At 49.7% G+C, this 24180-nt stretch overlaps 1 protein-coding gene across 1 annotated transcript in view; it reads right to left on the reverse strand.

The window, feature by feature from the left end:
* The window catches only part of EFCAB6 (EF-hand calcium binding domain 6), a 163029-nt gene extending 149026 nt beyond the window's left edge, over window positions 1–14003 (reverse strand). The window contains exons 1-3 of the mRNA XM_054582574.1: window positions 13912–14003; window positions 5822–5967; window positions 391–602 (exon numbers count right to left, since the gene is read on the reverse strand). Of these exons, the coding sequence (XP_054438549.1) occupies window positions 391–602; window positions 5822–5967; window positions 13912–13967 (414 nt within the window). The 5' untranslated portion in view covers window positions 13968–14003. The remainder of the gene's footprint in view (window positions 1–390; window positions 603–5821; window positions 5968–13911) is intronic.
* Between the last annotated feature and the right edge of the window lie 10177 nt (window positions 14004–24180).

Here is a 24180-nt window from a genome sequence, read left to right on the forward strand (position 1 = left end):
GGCCGGGCGTCCGGGAGGCCAGGGGTGTCCGATGCGTTTTCACCGTGGGATATTTTCATGCACAATGGGTTTATCAGGACAAAACCCCATCATAAGGCCAAGGAGCATCTGTACTAAGCTCCAATATGTAAATCAACTGAATACTTTATACATTGGAAGTCTTAGCAAAAATACTAAAAGAAACTGACTGTAACGTTGCTACATGTGAAATATGACCGAAGTTCATATTAATCATTCCAAATCTGCTAGAGCTTAATTAAGTGCATTGTGAAAAATAAAACTTGAACTGCTCACTTGGGACATGGGGGAATGTCAGACTGGGTGGCACGCTCCTGGCCTCCACTTCCTTTCCCGCAGCGGGGTTACTCTAGGTCGCTACACGGACTGTACCTGGGCCAGCACCTCGTGAAACTGTTCTCTCGTGAGAGGCAGCAGGAAGGTGGTGACAACTCTTCTCAGTTCACTCTTGGACACTGTCATGGTGTGACTGGTATCGAGCAGCTGAAAGGCTTTTACCAACTCATCTCCTTTATCGGTAATTTTTTGAAATAAAATCCGCTTAACATCTAAGAAGGACAGTATTGGATTTGCAATAGCCGTGGCTGTGAAAGAGAAACAGCTCTTTATTAAGCAGCTCAGAGCTAAGCTTCCGAAGCCGCTGTGCTGTGTGCAGGGACCAGCCAGCTTCCAAACTGGCACGTCTACTGTGTCCAGGCTTCTGCAGCTGATCGGCGCATGATGTGCCATGGCAAATCTGCCGTCACCTTGTCACCTCTGGCATTTGATCAATATAAAATGACAGTAATAACATTAGAAAAACCAAGGCAAAGATGATCTTCCCTATAAAGGATATGTGTCATCCTAAGTGAAAAGCAGGGATATTGGAATAAAACTTAGTTAAGAATCAGTATCGTTTCAAAGCCCTCTTTAAAATACCATACTGAGTTTTCATCCTCTTGTTCATTTTGAGGGAAAAACATGTCATTCTTAAACCTCGCCCACTGCCTGTCAGAAACGAGGAGGGAAAGGAACAGGCCACCACTGACAGGCAGTGGACGGGCGCCCTGCCTGGGCGTTGGAGGAGTGGTGTCCCGGCTGCAGTGCGTTAGGTCCCAGGGTCCCGAGTCACCGAAGGAGAGATGACCCAACACTGGCCTGCCTTCCCCTCTGCCTGCGGTGAAAACTGCCGCAGAAGCAAGGTGCAGGGAGGTCGTATACACAGCAGCAAGAGACCAACTCACGGCACCAATCAGCGTCAGGGGCATGACGCCCCGACTCCTGTGGTTTTATTTCACCACCTACCAGGGAAAGGGGGCTAAGAAGAACGGTAGTTTGGCACATCTCTTCTGCTTATGAGTTCGCCAAGGCTTGGTAGCCGTCGTCAGTCAGCAGCTCTGTCTTATGTAATAATTCTGGGCATGGACTGAATGTCTTTACCACGGCCTCGTCTTTTGTAAACTTACTCACTAGCAGGAGGGAGGGGAGGGTGGCTGTAATTCCCTTACAGGACAGTGTGGCATCAAGCTGTTGAACCCCCCCGGCGTGAGGGCAGTGATGGCTTTAGTCTTGGGGTGACAGACACAATGGACGGACAAGGATCTCAGAGTGCCAACCTGTACCCCCGGAGGGCCCCGAGGGCCTCCCTGGCAGCTGGAGGATGCCCCAAGGCGCCTCCCGACGGAGGGGGTGAACAGACGATGTCCCGCAGTCACTCTGGGTGGGGACCTGCCGTGAACCCTAACCTTGCGAGCCGCGGCATGGAGGCCCCAGGGACACGCCCAGCCTGCCCAGGGGCTGCGCTGTCAGCGATGCTCACGTCCCCGCTCGCTCCCTGGGCTGTGACAGGGGCTGGGGGTGGCTCCTGCTCGCAAGGCCCATGGCCTCCGGGAGGGCGGAGAGGAGAGAACGGGTACACTGGAGACCCGGAGCAGAGAGGGGTCAGGGCGGGGTGACAGGGTGGAAGGTCTCAGGAAAAGCTGCCTAGAGGAAAGAGAGGATATGTCAACTGCAACCTGGAGGACAGCTGGCCTAGGAAAGGGAGGAGGAGGGGACAAGCAGGGCAGGCATCCGCCGGAGGTGAGCCGGCAAGGGTCGGCAGGAGCCAGCCGGGAGCGGCCCTGACGCCTGCTTTACGCGCTGGTCGTGGTTGCCACAGGGGCCTTGGCATCGACAGAAGGGCGTAACCCAATCTTCATCCTTGAACGGCCCTGGTGTCACGGGCGGAGGAACAGAAGTGACAGCGGGTGACGGCTGGGCAAGCACAGCCCGCTCAGGCAGGTGCTCGCGGAGACGGCCATGGCCCGGAGACGGCCACGGGGTGAAGAGCAGGGCTGAGCTGAGGGGGCGCTGAGGAAGAGGAGGGGGCCCAGAGCCTCCCCGGGGCGCGCAGGGCGGGGCGGCTGCGAGAGAACGGGGGCGCGGCAGGGGGCGTCCTCCCAGAGGGCCGAGTCCCCCACCACACAAGCTTTTCTGACACCGTCATGCTCACGCTCCTCCCGTCCAGAAGCGGGTTTTATGTCCCTTCCCCTCGAATCTGGGTGGGCCTGTGACCAGCGCAGATTTGACGCTACATGATTTCCATGAAAAGGTAGCAAGACAGTACAGCTGCCTGGTCACCCTCTTCCAGTGCCCATGCCGGCCTCCATGCTGGGAGGAAGCCAGGAAGCCGCCGGGAGAGGCCAGCTGCCCTGGCTCCCCTGGGAGAAGAGGACGGGGCACAGAGCCCGAGGGAGGAGAAGGGATGTCAGTCTCCGGAAGTGCTCAGAATTGCGGGGGGCCACGCTGCCCTCCCCATTCCTGACGGTCACCGCGCTCTCAGAAGCAGCTGCGCGCTCCCTGTCAGCTGGGACACGCCGCTCCCTCTGCCACCCAGCCCGGAAATCCGCCTGCGCCCAGGGTCACAGAGGGACCCGTTTGTTAATTTACGTCTCCGTCTTAAAATCTTTTTTCGGACTTTCATGGACATTGTTAGCTGCTTTACAAAAAGCCCCATCTTTTCAACCAACAATTCCAATTCAAAATGATTATTACAGGAAATATTCATTTGAAACCATTTGGAATTACTTGAAGGAAAACCTTCTATTTCATGTGCCCCTGCAACTTCGGAGATTTAAAATGAAAGCAGTAACCAGACTTGGCATAACCTCTGCATGAGAGTGCAAACTGATACAGTCTTCCTGGAGGGCAGACGGACAAAATTTTCTACATCCATCTAGGACACAGAAAGTCACAACAGACTGTCACCCTCACCCTAACGATGAGAAAAAAGTAAGATATGCTAAAGAAGGTGGGTTTAAAGCCCATCAGAGAACTGAGGATGCAAAGAAATAATGAGTTTCCAGAAAGGACCAGTCACTCCTCTGGGACAAAGGACGATGGCCCCTCGCGGCCTGGCAGAGCCACGGGAAGGACAGCGGCAGCGCTCTGGCCGGCGGAGGAACACCGCCGGCCGGCCATTGGCGGGCTGCTGCAACGGGTCGCACCCGGGGCCCGGTCACTGAGCAAGTCTGCACTGCCCTCTTGGGCCCCTATGTGCGGGCGCGTGAGTAGCACCCCAAAGCAGGGGCGGGGCGCAGGGCTGTGTGACGTGTCCAGGGCGATGGGGCTTGGCAGGGGTGGGCAGCAGCTCGCCAATGCTGGGCACAGGGCAGAAGCACCGAGGCCAGTCCCTCTGAGGCCGGGCTCCCTGAGGCCTCCGGCAGACGGGAGGCGGACTGGGCGGCAGGGCAGGGAGCTGCGGGCTGGGCTGGGGGAAGAGAACCACGGACACCTCCCAAACTGGCAGGTGGGCTGGAAAGCACAGACCCCCGGCAGGCCATGCCAGCAGCAGGGCTGTGGGACAGAGATCCCGGGAGGCTCGCCAGGGCTCAGACGTCAGAGCTGCTGGAGGGAGACGTCAGCACCTGGGGCCTCCGGCATCTAACGGCAAGCGAGGCCAGGCCAGCCCGAGGCGGCCTCACTAGAGGCCTGCGAGAGGAGGGGCGTTCCCTTCGCTGCCGGCGGATTCAGTTGCCTCCGTCTCTACTGTTTTGTACACAAATGTCTGTTCTTAAATCTTTTTAAAACTGTAGGACAGGTGAAATGAGAAAGGTGACCTTTCTTATTTATCTTAATGAAGAGCGAAAACAGTTATCAGAAGACCCACAGAACGAACAGATGTAGAAATGATCAGGTATTTAAGAATGATAAATACCTTAGGGATTACAAGAAAAGTTGACAACATGCTGAACATATGGGGGATTTCAGCAGAAAAACGGAAACTTTTTTAAAAGTACATGAAAAAGCTAGAAAATAAAAACACAGTATCAGAAGCAAAAAATTCATCTTATTTGCTTAATAGCACACATGGTAGAAGAAAAGGCTAGCGAATATAATGTCAGGTCAGCAGAAATTATTCAAATTGAAACAAATAAAAAGCAAAAAACATTTAAAAAGGAAACAGAGTGCCTAATATCTGTGGCTGACAGGTTCACGTTCGCCTGCTGACCCCCGCTTATTTAATACAGGAGTTAGACAAGCGCATACCTACATACACACGTGCACACGGGAGAGCGGGGCCAGCCCAACAAATAACCATGACCACTTTTGCTGAGGAAAATGCTGTTAGGAGACACTATCTATAATTTTTTAATTTTAGAAAAAAATAATTCAGTACATTAAAAAATGCCAACAAAAAAAAGGCAAATGATAAATGAAAAAGCCACCGAATGGTGCCTGTGGCAGATAAAGGATTAATATCTTCAATACAAAGGCACCTCATACAAATTATTAAAATGACCAACCCGTATAGGAGGTAAGTGAGCAAAGGAATGAAAAGGCAGATTACAAAAGAAAAAGACGAGATACACCAGATAAACTTGAACATCCAAGTTAACCCTTAGTATTAAAGAAATGCAAATTAAAATCACGATAGGATATTGCTTTTGGACTTCGAGGGACGAGCGGCCAAGGACACTGCTCTGTGAGGTTGCTCACCCACTACCTGTGGGGACGCACAGCTTCCCAGGAGCCTGAAGAGTGTGCCTGCCCTTTAACCCAGTGACCCCACTTCATTCTAGCCTTTGTACCATCAAAACACAAGTTAAAGGAAGACACATCTAAAGGACATTACAGACATGACCCCACTGGACCGGAACCGGTTCATTACTGACGGTAAATTTCTGTGTTGGGAGCTGCGAGCTACCCCTCGCTATCTACTCTCCCTTCCTCCCTGGTCACAGACACCCTGAGACCTGGGCAGCCCCGGGGCCTTCTGGAACGAAGTCCGCCTTTCCCAGGCAACCGAGTGGATGCGTGTGACCGTGTGAGTCAAGCCTCACTGCCTGCAGCTGCACGCAGGGGTCAAGGGTGACTTCTGACCGCCTTTCTCCCGCTCACCCTATCCCCCGTGCCCCGGTCCCCTGGTGGCGGTGCACCCGCCATGCTCCATCCCTGCTTCTGTTGGGGCATTTGCCTCACTCTTCTGGATGCTTCGTCTCCCTTTCTAGAAGAGTGGGCTCCTCCAGGGCAGGTCCTCTACCAGACCCACCGCCTCAGGGCCTGCATCAGTTCTTGTCACAGACTGGGGCTCACACAGTGTTTGGGAAGGGACGGCGGGTTAAAATCAAGATCCTGCCACTTAAAAACTATGTAACTTTTAGGCAGGCGGCTTAAACAACATGCATCTCAGCTTCCCCATAAAGAAAACAGGGACAATAACAGAATCTACTTCATAGCTCTGTTTGAGGACTAAGTGACGTGAAGCCTTCGTACAAAGCCTGGTACACACTACACATACGTAAGTGATATCTACTGTTAGATTTATTTGCTCATGAATACTCACTTGAAGAAGGTCTGAACATATTTGGGAAACCATTTCTTGAACAGACTCTACACGGTGAAGAATGGGGTCTTAAATGAGTGAATTTCTGCCTGTGAGGACACGAAGTATGCCAATCCGGCACAACATCCATTCTGCACAGTAAATCCCTGCGATGTAAAAGAGAACAGGTCACATTACCTACACGCACACATTACACATGTGGCCGACCCCATCCCTCTCTTCTGAAAGGACAGCCGGAGCAGGCGGAAACGCTGCTGGCCAATGCCTTCCTGCCAGCGTCTCAGAGGCCATTCTCAGAGTGAACACAGAATCGTGCTTTTGGACTGCCTGTTTTTAGCAGATCCAACAATCTTCAAAAGTGGGAAATTAGGGAAGCCTTTGGACAGGAAACCCCACTTGCATCTTGACTCGCACACACGCGCTTCCTTGGGGGGAGGTGAGGCAGAAAGTCAGCCTCTCTGAGCTTTCCGGAAGTGCCTCACTGCACGTCCAACACCCAGACACAGAGCTGACCTGCGCAAATCCCTCCTCTGTAAAGTCAGTAAGAACGCTGGCAAAAACCGTCACAACGACCTGTTTCAAAACTTGGGAAGTTGACCAAAAGTTTGCAGCAATCTAGGGAGCACATGTCACGAAATACAGCAGAATCTCTGTATAAACACCAAGGTCTGTGCCATTTTAACTTTCTCTATTCCCATCCCCCACACCCTCACCGGTAGCAGCCTTGGAATGGACGGCCTGCGGTCGCCATGCAGGCCTGGCAGCCTGACAGCCAGTGGAAGGAGCAGCAGAGGCTGACTGCCTTTGGCCAATGCCCACCATCTGACCTGCTTGATGGCTCCCTGAACGACCCCCTCCCTCACAAGGCTGTCTTTATTTTAAAGAATTCAGAGTTCACCCAGGGAGAACAGGCTATATCAAAAGGTATTTGCTGAAAAGGATCAGAGACAACTGTTTAAAACCTTAGCTGCCTGAGGGGCTGGATGACAGACGGAGCAAACACTAGACTAACTGAAAAGCTGAAAGGGAAATGCTGGGGAAGGAGACGTCCGCAGGGGCTCTGAGAGGTGCCCCCCACCACATGTTCCGGAGAATCTGAACAGCACGGCGCACCCGTGCGTAGGGCGGTGAGTGTGTCCAGGGTCATGTGCCTGCTCAGGAGAGACCTGAGAGGGCCCTGCGCTCTCCCCTCTGGCTCACCTTGAGGCTCTCGCCAAGGCCACAGGCAGGACGTGAAGGCTACGGTAGAACTGTAAACCTCCTGGCTAAGAGCTGAAAGAGTGCACCAATGTACACAAAGAGCCCCTCAGCAAAGACCAGAATTGATTCCAGGCATTTAAGGAAAGAAAGACTTTGTCAAACAAACAAAAGGTGAATTTGTCACCAGCAGACCTACTTGCAAGAAATCTTGTTAAAATGAAGTCTTCAAGAATAAGCAAAGTCATATGGGTCAGAAACTCAGATCTACCTAAAGGAAGAACATTCTAGAAAGGATAAATAAAAGTAAAATAAACATAGATGCCCCAATATACTTGAAGTAAAAACTGAGAGCAGTGAAAGGAGAAATAGACACTTTAACACTAGCAGCTGGAGACCTCAATATCCACTTTTAAAAATGGACAGCCCAACTAGACAGAAGAGCAAAAGGAAAAAGAAGACTTGAACAACACTACAAACAAGTGAGACCTAACAGGCATCTAAAGAACACCTCACCTGACTAAGTAGGATACACATTCTTCTCAAGTCTACAGGGAACACCCTCCAGGACTGACCTTATGTTAAGACATAAAGCTCAACAAATTTAGAAGGACTGAAATCATCAATATATGTTCTCTAACCACACTGGAATAAAATCAGAAAGCAGTAACAGAAAGAAATTGGGTAATTCATAAATTACTCAATGTGAAAATTAAACAACACACTCCTAAGTAAGCAATGGGTCAGAGAAGAATGCCACAAGATAAATTAGCAAATACCTTCAGATTAGCAATGAAGGCACAACATACCAGTACTGACGGGGTGCAAAGAAAGCAGTGCTTAGAGAAAAGTTCATAGCTGGTAATGTCTACATTAAAAAATCTCAATAAGTAATCCATCTTCTTTAAAAAGCTAGAAAAATAGGAGTAAATTAAACCCAAGTAGAGAAAAAACTAATAAAGATTATAGCAGAAATAAATAAAGAATAGAAAACAAAAAAATTAAAGCTAATTGTATGAAAAGACTCAGAAAATTAACAATTTTTTAGCTAAACTGACCAAGAAAAAATGAGGGATATTCAAATTATTAAAATCATGAATAAAAGAGAGGGCATTACTACTTACCTTTCAAAAACAAAAAGAATTATAAGGGGATACTAGTTACATACCAACAAATTAGATGACTTACATAAAATGAAAAAATTCCTAGAAAGGCACTAACTACCAAAACTGACTAAAGAAATAAAAAACCTAGGTAGACCTATAACAAAGACATTGAATTAGTAATTAAAAAACATACTGCAAAAATCCTAGGATTAAATGGGTTCACTGGCAAATTCTACCAAACATGTAAAGAAGAATAATTAAAACCAATCCTTCACAAACTCTTTCAAAAAATAAAAGAGGGAACATTTCCCAACATATTGTATGAGGTTGGCATTACCCAGATACCAAACCAGACAAAGACATCAAAAGAAAGCAAAAGACCAATATTCCTTAGGAATATAGGAAAAATCCTCATCAAAATATTAAAATATATGAAAATGTAGATTTTTATATATAAAAATAATTAGCATGACCAAGTGAGATTTATCCCAGGAACATATGGATGGTTGAATATGTAAAAATTAATCAATGTAACATTAATGGAATCAAGAAAAAAGCAGCCCTGGCTGGTGTGGCTCTGTGGACTGATCGCCAGCCTGCAAACCAAAGGGTCATGGGTTCGATTCCCAGTCAGGGCACATGCCTGGGTTGCGGGCCAGGTCCCCAGTAGGGGGTGCACAAGAGGCAACAACACATTGATGTTTCTCTCCCCCTCTTTCTACCCCACTTCCTCTCTAACAATAAAATAAATAAAATCTTTTTTTAAAACAAGAAAAAAACATTGTATCAATAGGTGCAGAAAAAGCATTTCACAAAATCCTACATTCTTTCATTAAAAACACACACTCACACACACAACACACATACACACTAGGGACAAAGTAGGGAGAGAAAGGAACTCCCTTGATCGTCTGACAAAAGGCATTAATAAAGAAAAACCCCACAGCCAACATCATGCTCAATGGTAAAGGAACAAAAGCTTCCACTCCAAGCTCCAAAACAAGTGGAGGATATCTTTTCTCACCACCTTTATTCAACACTGTGTTCAAGGTTCTAGCCAGAGCAATTAGGCAGGAAAAGGAGTATTTACCAAGGTACCAGACTGGAGACCAATAAAAACTATCTCTATTTGCCAATGGCATAATTTTGTATGAAGAAAATCTGAAAGAATACACGCACATCAAAAAAAAAAAAAAAACCCCCATTGGAATGAACAACTTCAGTAACGTTATAGGTTACAAGATCAACATACAAAAATCAATTGTTTTTCTATATACCTGCAAGGAACAGTCTGAAAATAAAATGAAGAAAACAATTCCCTTTGAAGTAGGAAGCTGGGCCACCAGAGGTAAGGATGGGAGAGGCGGCTCAGAATGAGGGCAGAGGGTCAAGGGCGACGCGGCCGTCGAGCAGAGGCGGCGAGCAGGAGAGTGGGAAGAGAAGGGTCGTCAGGGAGTCTCAGGGGCCCGTCTGTGGTCCACGGCCATGAACTTCAAAGGCAGGCCCAGCGGCACTGTGTCTTCTCCAGCCACGCTCAGCTGCCCAGGGAGCGGAGAGTTGGGTTTAATTGGAACAGGGTTTTGACAGGCAACAGTGACACAGCGAGGCGAGGGTGTGTGCAAGGGAAGTGACACACATGCATATCCCACTCATAAAGGGACACCGAGAACGGTGGGAGTTACTGGTGGCGCTGAGCTAACTGGACACGACCGAAGAGGCTAAGCGACAAGACACTCAAGCTTATGGAGAATTTAGGAAGGGATGTAAGTTATTCTAATTCAATTAGCACTGACTGGGGCCTTACTTTGAGCCAGGAAAGGTGCTTAAAATTTGTGAAAACCTGTCATTTACCCACGCCCAAACATTTTTCACTGTTCCCATTTCACAGGTGAGCCAACTGGTGCTCAGGGCAGGCAAGCCACCTGCCCGGGGTCACACAGCCCCAGAGCTGATCCAAGAGAGCCCCTCCCAGGAACCCAGCTGGCATGGCTGGCAACGGCCAAGGCTTTCCTACCGCTTTTTACGGAATTAAGGAGCCGCTCCCAGAAGGCGGCAAAGTCCCTAGCTGCCTACTGCTGCATGGACGGTTAAGAACACTCCACGCCTGCCTCGCCCAGCTCTCCAAGCAGGCGGAGAGGATGCGCTGGAACTGCGCTCTTCATTGCAGTTATTGCTGATGCAAATAACCACTTTATTTTATCCATAAATTCACTTCATAATAACAACCAGGCGTGCCAGGGCTTTGGCCTCATGCCTTATTACACCACCTGAGGAGTGAGATAATCACCCAGAAACGCACTGCCTGTTGTGCATTTTATTACTTGAATACGAAGTGATTCAATTCAAGAAACACTTAGTTGAAGGCAGCATGAAAAAAATAATAATCATATGAAAAGTAATTCCTCCCAGGGCTACGGAGTGCACTGCAGGGAACAAGGCCCTGGCGGCAGGAGGGTGGTCCGGGTGACCTGTTGGGTCTCCTCTAGTTCTAATTCCTACCAGTTGTAGGATCGTAAGAGCTAGTGTGACTTCAGTTACAGTATGACTATTCCGTGGAGCCAGATCTGGGTAGCTCTGGAAACAGAGCCTGTTTGGGTGTTCGACCCAAACATCCCTGGTGTAAGCATTTCCCAAGCAACCGCGCCCTCGGCGGCTCACTCTGCAGCGAGCCCTGCAGGCCGCACGGGGGCCAGGGCAAAGAGCAGGAAGAGGAGCGCGCCCCACCCGGCCCTGCAGTGGCTCCCCATCCGACTCAGGGTCTAAAGAAAATGCCTAGTGTTTTAAAAAGACAGGGAGAAGGTATCCGGCTGCACAGTACCTCCGGCCACGCCGACGGAGCCTGCGGCAGCTCAGTGACACCCCCCTCCCGAGGGCTGACACGGGGTGAGCCGCATCCCCACGACCGCTCAGACTCAGGGCTGGGCCGGGCCAGCCGTCAGGGCCCTAACAGCTGAGGCCGCCGCTAGCAGAATGAGCAGCTGATTTAAAAAACTGAGTCCACAGTTTTTTAAGGAGGCTCATGTGTAAACTCCCCTGTTTAATATCAGAATGATGTTAAAACACCAGCAAATGTTGCATCTAATGTTGATTCTACTAGATTCACCAGGCAATGAGCACCTACTTTGCTGGCCACCGGTTAATTGTCAACCTTGTCACAACCTTGTGAGTTACATACTGTTATTCATACTTTTAGAGGCGGAGAAATTAAGGCCCAGAGAGAAAAGGTAAATTTACTCATAAGGCCAAGACCCAAACTCTCCTAAATTTAATCCTAGGCTTTTTGCCCACTCGTGCCAGGAGCGTGCACGTGAGCGCGTGTGCACGGGTGTGTGCATCCACTGGCACAGGTGCGTGCGATTCATGTCGCTTCTCATGTAAATACATCACTAACAACCAAGTCTGCATATATTGATAGAGTAATAAAATCTGTCACTCTTCAAAAATGGATACCCTGCATTTGCAAAACAGTCTAACTCTGCAACCTACTCAAAAGAACATGTGGAAAATTAAAAGCAAGTCATCTACATAAATATCTAACCAAATACTGGGATTCCAAGGTCCATGCACCAACACCAGGAGCTCGGTCCGGCCTCCTCGGGCCCAGCCTCCCCCCACCTGGCCTCTTACTCCCTCACTGTCTTCCAACTGGCTGGCAGCCCTCGTCTCCCGTTCTAAACAGAGGAGTTAGAAGAACACACGAGTTCATTTACAAATGTATTTCGAATGAGAGGGTATCATAGAAAACAATTCGGCCAGTCATCCAAACCCAGTGTAGCAGAAGCATGCATAGCTATGGGCTGCCCTCAGGTGGGACGCAGCCTAGACACAGGGTGGGCCCACGAGTCTGACCGCCACCTCCCCATCAAGGGGCTCCCTGCCCAGGGTCTCCTCCGGCCCCGCACGGCTGTCACCTTCCTCTCAAATGCCACGTCAAGCCTATCGGCACACACAGGACACACACACACAGACACACTCAGAAGTCACTCCAAGTACAACACAAACCTCTCCAGGTTCATGTGCTTTAATGGAATGGCATCTCGCTATCATGAACGATAACCATAAAGCCTATGTTGAAACACAAAAGCACGTTCAGGACAATGTTGAGAGAAAAAGGACAGGAAACACTGTGAATGCAATGATACAAAAATGTATTTCCACAATGGATAGGGTCTAGAAGATGTGACAAAAATCGCTGTGTTGGGATAGCGGGGGCATCGACCTTTTTTATTTTGAACGCTTTCTAATAAAGGGATCGGAGCGCGTCAGCCAGAACACGCCTCCGGGCGGCGCCCGGCGCTGGCCTGCCTCTCCCCTCGTCAGGTTCCCACAGCCCTGCGGCTCCCTGCCCGTCCTTCGTTCCAGGGGTGCGGCCACCTCCTGAGAGGTCTCCCTGATCCCCACGACTCCGCCCTCCAGTGGAGTCTGCCACAGCCTGTCCTTCCCCGGCACCGCACTCAGCACAGCTGGTAAGGATAGTTCTATTTGGGAAAGTAGAAACTTGATTACGGGCTCCATGAAATGGAAGTGTCTTTACGCCCCTGTACCCGCAGCCCGAGAGCACCCAGCACATGGCTGGCACTCCAGAAGTGTTTGTCAAATTAGCGAATGAAGGGTTTTCACAGCCTGTCATTCAAACAGCACTGCGCCCCTACCCTCACCCACCCCCCTCCTGGATCCCGTTCAGGATCGTCGCTCTCCTCCCGGCTGCCCAAGGCAAAGTTCCCGCTTTCTCTCTTACCCCGCACCGAGAGCTCGTGACCGGCCCCCCGGAGGGCTCCGCCATTAACGCCCACGCCTCGCAGGACCCTGCAGTGGCTGTCTTCCCTGTTAGACCACTAGTGTCCTGAGAGCAGGGACCACATGTGACGGTGACGATCCAGAAAGGAACGTGGAGTTTAATTGAACTGAGTGTTGTGGTTTTGTGATCATTTTTTTAGCCCAAGTGCCTTGCTGCCCGGAGTAAGGACCCTAAAGAAAAAGCTCTCATGGTCCTGTTTGTAACGTGCTTCCTCTCTCCTTTCAGAAAGTGCCTTGGAAAGTCACTCTTCTCTCTAATGAACGCTTTCAGACTCACCCCACACCTAATGTGATGACAGATATGGCAACAGGCAACGGGAAAGCAAGTTGTGTCAGAGAAACGGACCGCGCTTGCCGGCTGTCAGACACTTGCTCCCATCTCAGAAGCGGCTTGACTGGCAGCCTCTTGAAATGCAAGGGCTGGAGACCATTCCGTTCTGCCAGCCCGGGCGGGCGCAGACAGGGAGCGGCTAACACATCCTATTTATAGCGCGCCAGGCCCGTCAGTTCTCCAGGCGGCGAAGGAAGGCGGCCAAGGCTCCGCCAAGGCTCGGCGCTCCGCAGGGAGGGGAAAGATTTGCTGCTGCTGCCCCCTAGAGCAGGGAATGTGAGTGCAGCCGAGGCGCCCGCCCCGCAGCGGGCCGGCCAGGCAGCTCTCTGCAGTCACCCTCGCCGTCTAACATTGCGGGCCTGCCACGCGCCCCACTGACGACAATCGGCTTTAAAACCTGTAAGCCGACGCTTCTCGACGGGGTAAATACGTAAGTTCCTGGACAACGCTGGCACAAAGATGGGCATTTAGTACAAGCGGGCTGTGTGAGTGACCGCACAACCAGACGGAGGCGACACTAAGTGGTGTCCTCGTCCTGTGGAGCGCTTCCCTCTCCCCGTCAAGGCCTTAGCCCCAGCACAAAGCACAGATACCCAGCCTGAGCTAAATGTGCTCCCCTGACCGTCAGCTGCCCCGGGTTCGAGGAAGAGAGGCCTCACCTGGCCTTGGTGCTGCCCGATTTGGCACTGTTAACATTCGTTTGGCTGAGATTCATTTCCTTCAAGATAAAAGATTCTGAATGTGTGTATTCTGGAAAATAAGAGAGCACTGGGGTTAACACAGGCCGGCAGGCAGCTTCCCTTATGTAGCTTATCAGGCCACAAGGACAGAGCCTTTGGGTCTGCAAGACGATGAAGCAACATTGCCAGCTACTGAGCTGGGTCAAAACCTCAGGCAGGGCCTCTGCGTGAGCCTCCTAACAAAGCCTAGGTTTCCCAGGTGGAGTTTACGTCCCATATCGCGACCTCACAAACAGACAGACGAATACACACAACCATACAGGAACCACATACACAACCTACCCCCACACCACACACACACCCCTCCCGCGCTCTCCTCTATTTTCCTCACATCCGTCAGAGTAATCATTTTTAAATGCTGATCTCATGTTACTTCCTTGCTTTACAAATTCCAATTGCTTCCTATTGCCCTTGGAATAAAGACCAAAGTCCTCAGTGGCACCAGAAAGCCACACAGATGGGCTGGCCGCTCCTCTAGCTGGGCCCCTGCCCTGGGTTCTCCATGCGTGGACCGCACTGGCCCGAGGCAGCCCCTCAGACGTGGCCTCCCCACGCGCCGCAGCCTTCTGTCTAGGCACTCAGGCTCCTCCCCACTCGGCCTAAGAATCCCTCCTTGTCCAGGTCAGCGCTTCTCAACCCTGAGTGTCCACCAGGATCCCCACAGGGCTCGTTAGACACCAGCTGCCGGGCCCCGGTGTGGGTGGGGCCCGGGCATTCGCCTGGCTAACAAGCTCTCAGCGATGCTCATGCTGAGAGCCATAGCCACGGGTCTCCGCGCACACGTCACCTCTTCAGGGAGGCTTCCCTGACACCCCCACGCGAGGTGGGCCCCCAGGACACACTTCCACAAGAACCTCCGCTGTCCCGGAGAGCCCTTAGGCCTGTGTGCAATGGTGTGTCTGAGAGTATGAGCATTCAACTGATGCTTGTCTCCAGCATCCCCAGATCCTACGCCAGGGACCCGTGTTCAGAGGTGTTCAAACTTACTGAGTGAATGAATTTGCTTCCACTCCTGAACGCTGGTAAGTTAGGGCAGAAATCCCTGCCCTTGGCCTCAGCCCTCTAAGCAGTAAGTACTGCCAACCTCACTTGGAAAATCGCTTAAAACTACTGGCTGTCCCCTCTGTCCCTAATGTCCCTCCCTGCCCTGCTCATCCTCACTCATCTGGAGGAAGAAACAGCCCCTTCATTTGCTTCCAGGTCTCCAACGTCTCCCTCTAATCCACCCTCCTGTTGCCAGGCTTTATCTTTCTAAAACACAGATACAGTTATGTTACTTCTTGGCTTAAAAACATGCAATGCAAAACTGTATGTGTTAAAATTTCGTGGAACTATGCACGAAGAAAAAAAGTGCATGTTAAAGCTAAATCTGATAAAATCAGCTGTTTAGCTATTAATGCTGTATGTACAATGGCGATATCCAGGTTTTGAGAATTGGGCTACGGTTGTTCTGTAAGATGGTACCACTGAGGGGAAGTGAGGACACTCTGGACCTCTCTGTACTAATTCTGCAACTTTGTTGTGAATCTAAATTTTTTTTAAGTTAAAAAAAAACAAGCAGGCAACACTTCTCCAGAGCGCAGGGCCATTTACAGCATTAATGAAACAGCCCCAGGCGACGCCCGGCCTCTGCAGTTCTACACACTCCCAGCGGGCCACGTGGCCCCTCCCCTCCACGCTCTGGTTCACTCCTGCTAGGATTTTCTCCCTCTTCTTCCGCCTGCACACTTCATCTTTCAAGATTCAGAACGTGGCCCCTTCATGGGGTCCTTCTATCCTCCTTAAACGAAACCAACCACACGTTTCCAAAGAATTTGGTCTTAGGGTTTTGTTTTGCCAATTGTTTTACTTAATGAAGGAAAGGACAAAAAAGGGCAGAGGCACCCATAGTTCCATTAAAAGTACTAACACCTCCCCCTCCGTGCCCCTAGTTCGGCCTCTATTTCACTCCGTTTCTCTGCTTCCCCACTTGTCTCCGGGCTGTTCACTGGTGGCCCCTCCAGTGGAGAGAAGCAGCAGCCCTCCTCTCCCTACACCTGGGCACCCACCGCATGGCTGGGCGCACGGTGAGCTCCCCGTGGTCTTTGTTCTTGATGGACAACAGCTACCCACACCCACTACTGGGAGGGCGAGAAGCCCGGGCTGATTCTCCCTGTATCCTGAAAGCTAAACAACGTTCTGAGCATGGGCAAGGCACAGCGGTGAGTTCTGCGGGTCAGCCTTGGCTTTGCATCATCCTCAGTTTGGGTTTTCTAAATAAAGGGAAGTCTAGGACGTTAATGAACTCGATTCCTTCAGAACCTGGTGAAGTAGGAATGAGCAAGGTTTATAAAACCAGTGCTCCCCCTCCACCCTGCCCAAAGGAGCACCAAGTCACAGACCATCAAACACACTTCGTACCCACAGGCAGAAACTCAGATCAAAGGCTCTTTCACTGATACATGGACTCGCCAGATACGGATTGATGTCCAGTTTTTAACAGATGCTATTTATAGCAGAATCATAACAAAAGTGCCATCCATCTGCCTTGGCATCCAGAGAAAACATAATTCAACACAAGGCTAAAAAATGTGTGCAGCCAAACAGAAATGGCATCAGAAGCAAAAATTGTTGGAACTGGTTTCGTGAGGGAAAAATTATCACTTGACTAAATTGGAAAAAGTTGCAAGCGACACAAAAGACTTTGGCAGCTAAATCCAAATACTTGTGAAAAATCTTCTCCTTGTCTCTTCTGCTATCAGATGGAGGTTCTGTTATGTCGTGGGACACATACCACAGAAAAGTCCCTTCTTAGCCTTCGGTGCCCTCACTCGGTCCTCTGCTGAGCCTCAACCATGGGAAAAACGAAGGGTTTGGAGTCAAGTAGGTTCCACTACCTTCTGTGCAAACTCACAAGTTAATTAGCCTCCTCCTGACCCAGTTTCCTCATTTGCAAAATGGAAATAATCTTTTTCTTTAAAGCAAGTATGCCTCACCTGGAACCTAGGGGCGAAATCCATGAGTGCTTTTGTACAACTTCAAAGTCTCTGAGATTAGATGCAAAGTGTGTGCGAGATGATTTTTCTAGCCAGAGAATACATTACTTTCGTTAGCTTCTCAAGGAACAGGTGACCCCAAATGGTTAAGTGTCACGCTCTAAAGTCTCTGGGAAGATCACCGATAATGCACCTAAAGGGACTAGCACACAGTAGGTGGCATTCACTGTTCGGTGGCTGTTACCACTTTTAGGTCCCAGAAAGGCACAGAAAGATCGATCGGACAGACCTCAGGGCAGAAGGTGGGCGGACGGTTGCAGAGCGAGGTGCTGAGTGTTGTCTCAGGGTTTCCTAGGCCAACAGAGGAAGGCAAACCAGAGGCATGGCAGAAAAACCCCAGCGGAAGTGACAAGGCGGAGGCCCCAGGAGCGCCAGGGCAGTGACTGGCCGCCACTGAGGCTCCCTCGGGGCCTCGGCAGGGCTTGGGGTGCAACAGGTGCACAGTGAGTAACTGTGAAGTAAATATGCCAACAGGCGAATGAAGCCGACCCAAGGGATGCGAAACACCATTTACTGATTCCCAGGAAAACAAAATTCCGAAGGTGTTACTGAAAAGTATTGATGTTGAAAATTGTTTTCAAAATTCCATACAAATGTGACATTCCACACTCTCTCCCTGAACAGTGAGGACCCTGAGCCAGTCTCAGGCTTCGTGACAAAGCCCAGGTAGGCGACCTTTCAGACCAGTGTTAGAAAATCTTCATTTTTTCAGAGGAATTAAAATGCCTTATTTGCCTGGACACATTTAATTCAATTTCCTTCTGTTTTCTTTTCTTTTTTAAAAATTTCCTTTTGCCTTAAGTTCAAGACGCTCTGAAGTCAAGGTGAAGCCCGGCTGTGTGAACCATTCTGGAAGAATCAAGTATTTTCTTTCCTCCTGACATTACTTTCCTGTTCAATCTGTATTGTTCATGACCCTGACTTACAACTTTCTGCTTTACCACATTGAACGGATTCTTACGGTCATCGCGGGGCCTCGGCGGGGCATCGAGGGCACTTACAGATGGGAAAGTCCACACAAGTCGGGGCACGGGCTCTGTCTCTGTGCTCAGGCAGTCCCGGGCCAGACACCGCCCCTACCCCCGTCTGCTTTGCGGTCCCTTCGCTGCCTTGGACAATGGAAAGAGTAACTGCACTTTTTCATAAGCAGCTGATGGAGACTAAATTAAAATACATATACGTGAGGCCCCAAGCTGTGCCTGGAACGTGGTAAGTGCTCAATAAGCAAAGCCTTAGCCAGGGGTGGCAACCATGGCTGTAGTACTAACTAGAAGCAGTAGTAAAACTTCAGGGAAATACATGGAGAGAAAAAAAATAGCAAGGTCACCTGAAACGAAGTGAACCAAACCACCTGGCAGTTAAAGGTCAAAACTAAGAGGAAAAAGCGGAAAATAAAGCCCCCGCAATGGGAAGGGCATCCTATTCCCCTATCATCTCTAGTCACAGTTTCACAAACACATCCTTTCCCTTCACAATGACATCTTCTAAATGGCGTGGTTATCCCGGACAGTATTGCGCTGAAAATGAATTAATCTTTAAATATTATAAGAATCCAATTTGTACAATTGGGCAAGCCTAAAAGCGGGGCATGGGGGGGAGGTATCTTTAGGTCTACTTTACAGAAGGTAAGTGACTGTGAGCTCCCTGTCTCCCTCACAGATCCCTGTGTTATTCAGCTGATGTTCCCATCCTGGCGGGCAACGCGGACCTCCGAGAAAACCCCCAGTGACTCTCCCCACCGACTCTCCCGAAACACACTGTGAGCACACACCTGCGAAGGTGCTTCATTAAAGCCATTGTGCTGTCCACAGCCAGCAGCCTCCCGGGAGGTCCCTGCCCTGGGCGGGCACCGGCCAGCGGGCCATCTCCTGGAGCCGGTCCTGTCTCCAGCCGCCGCACAGCTGGGGGCTTCACAGCGTGGGGAAGAGGCAGGCGGCTGGAAAAGAGCAGGACAAAAAGGTAGACAGGCCTGGAGAGCAGATTTAAAGTCTCGGGTCAGCATTTCTTGACAAAGATCTACCAGCGCCTACTGTGCGCCAACGGTAAACTGAACAGGGAGGGCAAGGAAGAGCACAGAACTAAAATAAAATCCTTGTCCTCTTTAAGCCCACGGTCCCAGCTGAGTCGGGGCAAGGGTCCCCAGATAACCCAAGGGCTGGAGCCGGACCCACTTTCCAATGCCCAGGACGTGGCCAACTAGATGCCACATCCTTGGCATTGGAAAATGCGTCCTGTTGGATTGAACAAAATAAGTAAAAGAAACTGAAAAAGGAAATGCAGTGTGTGAAAGTCATTTCTTTTAACAGCGTTTCTGTAAATCTACCTATTTGGGGGACACACACAAGAAACATTAAATTACTTTCCTAGTAATTTACCAATGAAAGCGAGTTACCAGTGGTCTTATTCTGTGCAACGGAACATTTCACAGGGTGCTTCCTAATGAAATGTCTGAGGGATAACCATGTGCGGTATGAGGGAAAAGAATGTTCTAGAAAGACCGGAGATTTCTCGCGTGAGACTTAGGTGCTGAGTTTGGATTCTGATTTTGCAACTTCCTAGTTGGGCGATTTGGGGACAGCCCCCTTCACCCCGTAGAGCTCAAGGGCCCATCTAGGAGGTGGAGTTAATAATGCTATTCAAGGGTGCTGTGGGGACGGACGAAATAAGGGACATGGAACATTTTGTAACCGGGAGCGATTCAGGCATTGCCACACGTTTCCCAAGTGACCCTCAGAGTTAGGGGCGGGTAAGATGTCACCACCTTCCACCTTGTTTATAGTCTGACTTGCCCACCACCACGGCAACTCCACGAGAACAGGACCGTCCTATTCACCGCAGAGCCTTCACGCGCTTGGCACCTGCCGGCGCGCCACACACACGAGAGAAAACGAGTCACCAGCCCTCCACCACAGGCGGCGAGGGGCGGCTCCGCGTCCCGGGCGCGGGAAGCACCCGTCTACGGGCTGCGGGACCTTCCAAGCTGCGCGCCCGCCGCCCGCCCCTCGGACCCTCGCCGCCCCGCTTCGGCTCGCGCGCGCTTCGGCTACCGAGGACGCGCCGCCTTACCCGCGCCCCCTTCCTATTCTTCTCCTCGTGGGGCCACAAGTGCGCGCTGGGGGCCCAGGACGCGGGGCGGCTGAGACCCAGCCCACCCAGCGTCTCTAGGACGCTGTTGCCCGAGCGACGACGACACTAGCGGACTGGAAAATGTCTCTCCCCACTGGGTAATAAGCCGAGCTCCGATTGGCCAAGTGGACGACGGAGGGCGAGTGGAGGGGCGTGGCCAGGCCTGCGGCGGCAGGGCCCGCACAGTGGCTCCGCCCCCATGGAAGGAACTTCCGCCGGAAGTCCTGTCCCCAAGGCGCGGGAACCTGTCCTGACGTCGTGCGTCATGGAAGCAGGCTTCAGTTGCGGGCCTTCGGGGGAGCTGGCGGTTGGCCTGCTCGCGCCGAGCCGCCTGGAGCCGCGTGGTCTGGGGGAAGCCAGTCCTCTCCTCAGAAGCGTTCCTCTCCAGTAAAAACCTAGGGTACCCACTCGAGGTCTGGCGTCTGGATGCAGGGACAAATGTTTCCCAAGCCCCGACCACACATGCTGCGCCTTACTAAAAGTTAGCACTTACGGCGATTCTGACTATCCACTAGTTGGCGTGTCTGCTTGTGTCCTGCTAGCCTCCGCCGTGAACGGGGACCAGCTACGTCCACAGGGTATCCTCAGCCCCTCCCGGCCCGCGCTTGGGCGGCTGCGGTGGCTGGTGCCTAGGTGAGCCCGTTCTTAACGCATACTCGCCGGCGGAGTGAAAGCTCAGGAAGTCGCGTTGGTAATCCTAACAGCACTGACAATAGTGGTCGCTGGCCTTTAGGGAACACATCCCTTTGTCAGGCAACCATGCAAGTATGTCCCTTGTCATTTAATGTGCATTGATCTGCACAGAAGCCCCAGGAGGTAGGTGCTATGATTATTCCCATTTTGCAGATGGAAAACTGAGGCACAGAGGGTCTTTCGCCCAAGGACACACAACTACTCAGTGGCAGGACCAGAACTAGAGCCCGGGCAGGTTAGGGCCCCAGGCATGCTCTTAATGACCCTGCCGTCACCCTCACTTGGGGATCAAGGCGGTGACTCAGATTCAAGCGGCTGAGGAGTTCGCTCCCCACAGTCCTGCCGGCAGATGAATCTGCGGGCCTGCCTGCGATCTCACCACGAAGAGGTTCCCTAAGAGCAGAACGCACAGGTTGGCTATAACCACTTTGGCACCGTCTCTTCATTTGCCCTTGTTCCAAAAGATGGTCACTTCGCACAGAGGCCAGTTCCTCCACTGGGGGCCCCCATCCCGTCCCCATGTGCCGCCTCTTGGACATCATCACTTAGGTCAGCAGCTCTTGAGGCGCAGTCTGCGAGCCCCTGGGAGCTCCCTGCCATCCGGAGACCCTTTCCAAGAGTCCATAATCATCAAAACTATTTTCATAGTAAATACTAAGATGTCGTTTGCCTTTTCACTTCTACTTTTTTTAATCCTCACCCAAGTATGTGTTTATTGATCTTAGAGAGGAAGGAGGGGAGAGAGAGAGAAACATCCGGGTGAAAGAGAAACATCAATCGGTTGCCTCCCATATGCACCCCAACTATTGATGGAACCCACAGCCTAGGTGTGTGTCCTGACCAGGGACTGAACCCGCAGCCTTTGGTGTACAAGATGATGCTCCAAACAACTGACCCACCTGGCCAGGGTGCACTTTCTTCTTTTTTGAGACCTGTGTTTAAGGCTATAAATCCTCCTCCAGACATAGCTGTGGCTGCATCCTCTAAGTGCTGTTATAGATTTTAATTAGCATTTGACTTAATTAGCAAAATCTTGCTTCAATTTCCATTGTGATGTCTTTTTTGACATGGTAGTATAGAACTATTTCCAAATGTTTGGGCATCCTTCAGCTATTTTTTCTTACTGACTTCACCTTAATTTCACTGTGGTCAGAAAACACAAGGAAAATATCAGTTTATTGAAATGTTTAAAGACTTAACTTTATGGTTTACTATATGGTCAATTTTGGTGAATGACCTTTGTGCACTTAAAAATAACTTGTAGCCCCAGCTGTTTGGCTCAGTGAATTGAGTGCCACCCGAGAAACAAAGGGTCGTCAGTTCGATTCCCAATCAGGGCACATTCTTGAGTTGCGGGCCAGGTCTCCTATAGGGGGTGCACAAGAGGCAGCCACACACTGAGGTTTTCCTCTCTTCCCCTCTCTCTAAAAATAAAGAAATAAAAGCATTAAAAAAGAAAAGAATTTGTATCTTACAGTTGTTAGGTGAAGTTGTTGGGGTTTTTTAATTAGGTCAAATTTGTTCATTGTATTGTCAGAATTTTCCATTTCTTTACTAATTTTTGTTGCTGCTATTTCAGTTTCCAAGAGAGATGACACTATAAATTGTATTTAGTGCAGGTCTGCTGGCAATAAACTGATTCAGTCCTTTTTAAAGATTTATTTAGTTATAGTTTTATTTTTAGAGATGAAGGGAAGGAGAAAAACATTGATTTGTGAGAGAAACGTCAATTGGTTGCCTTTAACACCCCCAGCTGGGGACCTGGCCTGCAACCCAGGCATGTGCCCTTACTGGGAATTGAACCCGTGATTTTTCAGTTCACAGATCAGCACTGAAGCCACTGAGCCACACCAGCCAGGACTGATTCAGCTTTTATTTATCTGAAAATGTGTTCATTCCCCTTCATTTTTAAAGGGTATTTTTCTGAGTGTAGAACTCCAGGCCTGCGTTCATTTTTGTTAAGCATCTTAAAGATGCCATATTCTAGCTTCCATTGTTTCTTTGCAAAGTCTGCCGTCTGTGTAATTGTTATTCTTTTGAAAGTGATGCTTCTTTTTTTCCTCTGGGAAATTTTAAGATGTGTCTAGGTGTGGTTTTCTTTGTCTTTATCCTGCTTGAGTTTTGTAGCCTATCTTGAATTTGTGGCTTAATGTCTTTCATCAGCTTTGGAAAATTTGCAGCCAGTATTTCCTCAGACATTGCTGTGCCCATTTTCTCTTTTCTTCTGTGACTATGAGCTACTAGGATAGTTGTTTTAATAAAATACATTCTGGCTCTGGTGGCTCAGTTGGTTCAAGTGCTGTCCCGTAACCGAGGGGTTGTGGGTTCTCTTCCCAATCAGGACACATGCCTAGGTTCAGTCCCCAGGAGGGAACCAATGAATAGTTCTCTCTCGCATTGATGTTTCTCTCTTTCCCCTTCTTTCCTCTCTCTCCCCCTCTCTTTCTCTAAAAGCAATGAAAAACAAAATGTCCTTGGGTGAGTATTTTAAAAAGTACATTCATTGACTATGTGTCATCTCCAGGATTATCTCATTGGATTGTATTTTAGAAGACATTTTAAATAACACCTAACACATGCAACACAAGAAAATGTAATGACATGGCACTAGGAATTTACTAAATCTGTGTTAGATTTCTCTTTCCAATTCCATCAGGTGTTCTTTTATTCAAAATCAGCTTTAGTTGGGGTAATTTGTTGTTCAAAACAAAGTAACTGAGATGACAAGTTGCTACATGAGCGTCTTTGCAATGACTCTTGTTTTTAATAACTTTCTTATGAGAGAAAATTGTAGGAGAAAAATCCTGACTAATAGTTGGTTGTGTGAGCGAACATGGGACTTAATAAATGTCTTTTGAACTAACCTGAACTCAATAGTGAAGCATTTAAGTGGTTTATGAATGGGTCAAAAGAGCCCAGAGCTGGAAAACTGAGAATCCATGCTTATTTTCTTGAATACAAGGATTTTTCCATGTAGTTAAATGACTAATTAGATCACTCTGTCATGAGGTTTGTCATGTAATTTTTTTCCCCTAAGAACATCTTCACTGAGAATGTTTTCCCTGATCTTGGCAATTTCTCACTTCTGTGTGAAGAGTTAACTTAGATTGTTTTTTTCCACAAGAACATAAATTCACCTCACTGTGTATTGTCCAGATCAGCCCCAGAAAGTCTATTAGATTGGGTTTTTTATCTGTTCAAACAGACCAGAGCTGTGTAATGGGACAGTGGCCCCCAAGAGGAGTTTGGGGGAAGACATTATTGTCTTCCTTGACCATACCTTCCATTCCCCTGGATGATCTAGGGTACATGTGCTTTCAACAGAGCTGAGCCT

Source organism: Pteronotus mesoamericanus, unplaced genomic scaffold (assembly GCF_021234165.1).
Source record: "Pteronotus mesoamericanus isolate MK-2021 breed Mesoamerican mustached bat unplaced genomic scaffold, CSHL_Meso_final contig_702, whole genome shotgun sequence".
Taxonomy (NCBI): Eukaryota; Metazoa; Chordata; class Mammalia; order Chiroptera; family Mormoopidae; genus Pteronotus; species Pteronotus mesoamericanus.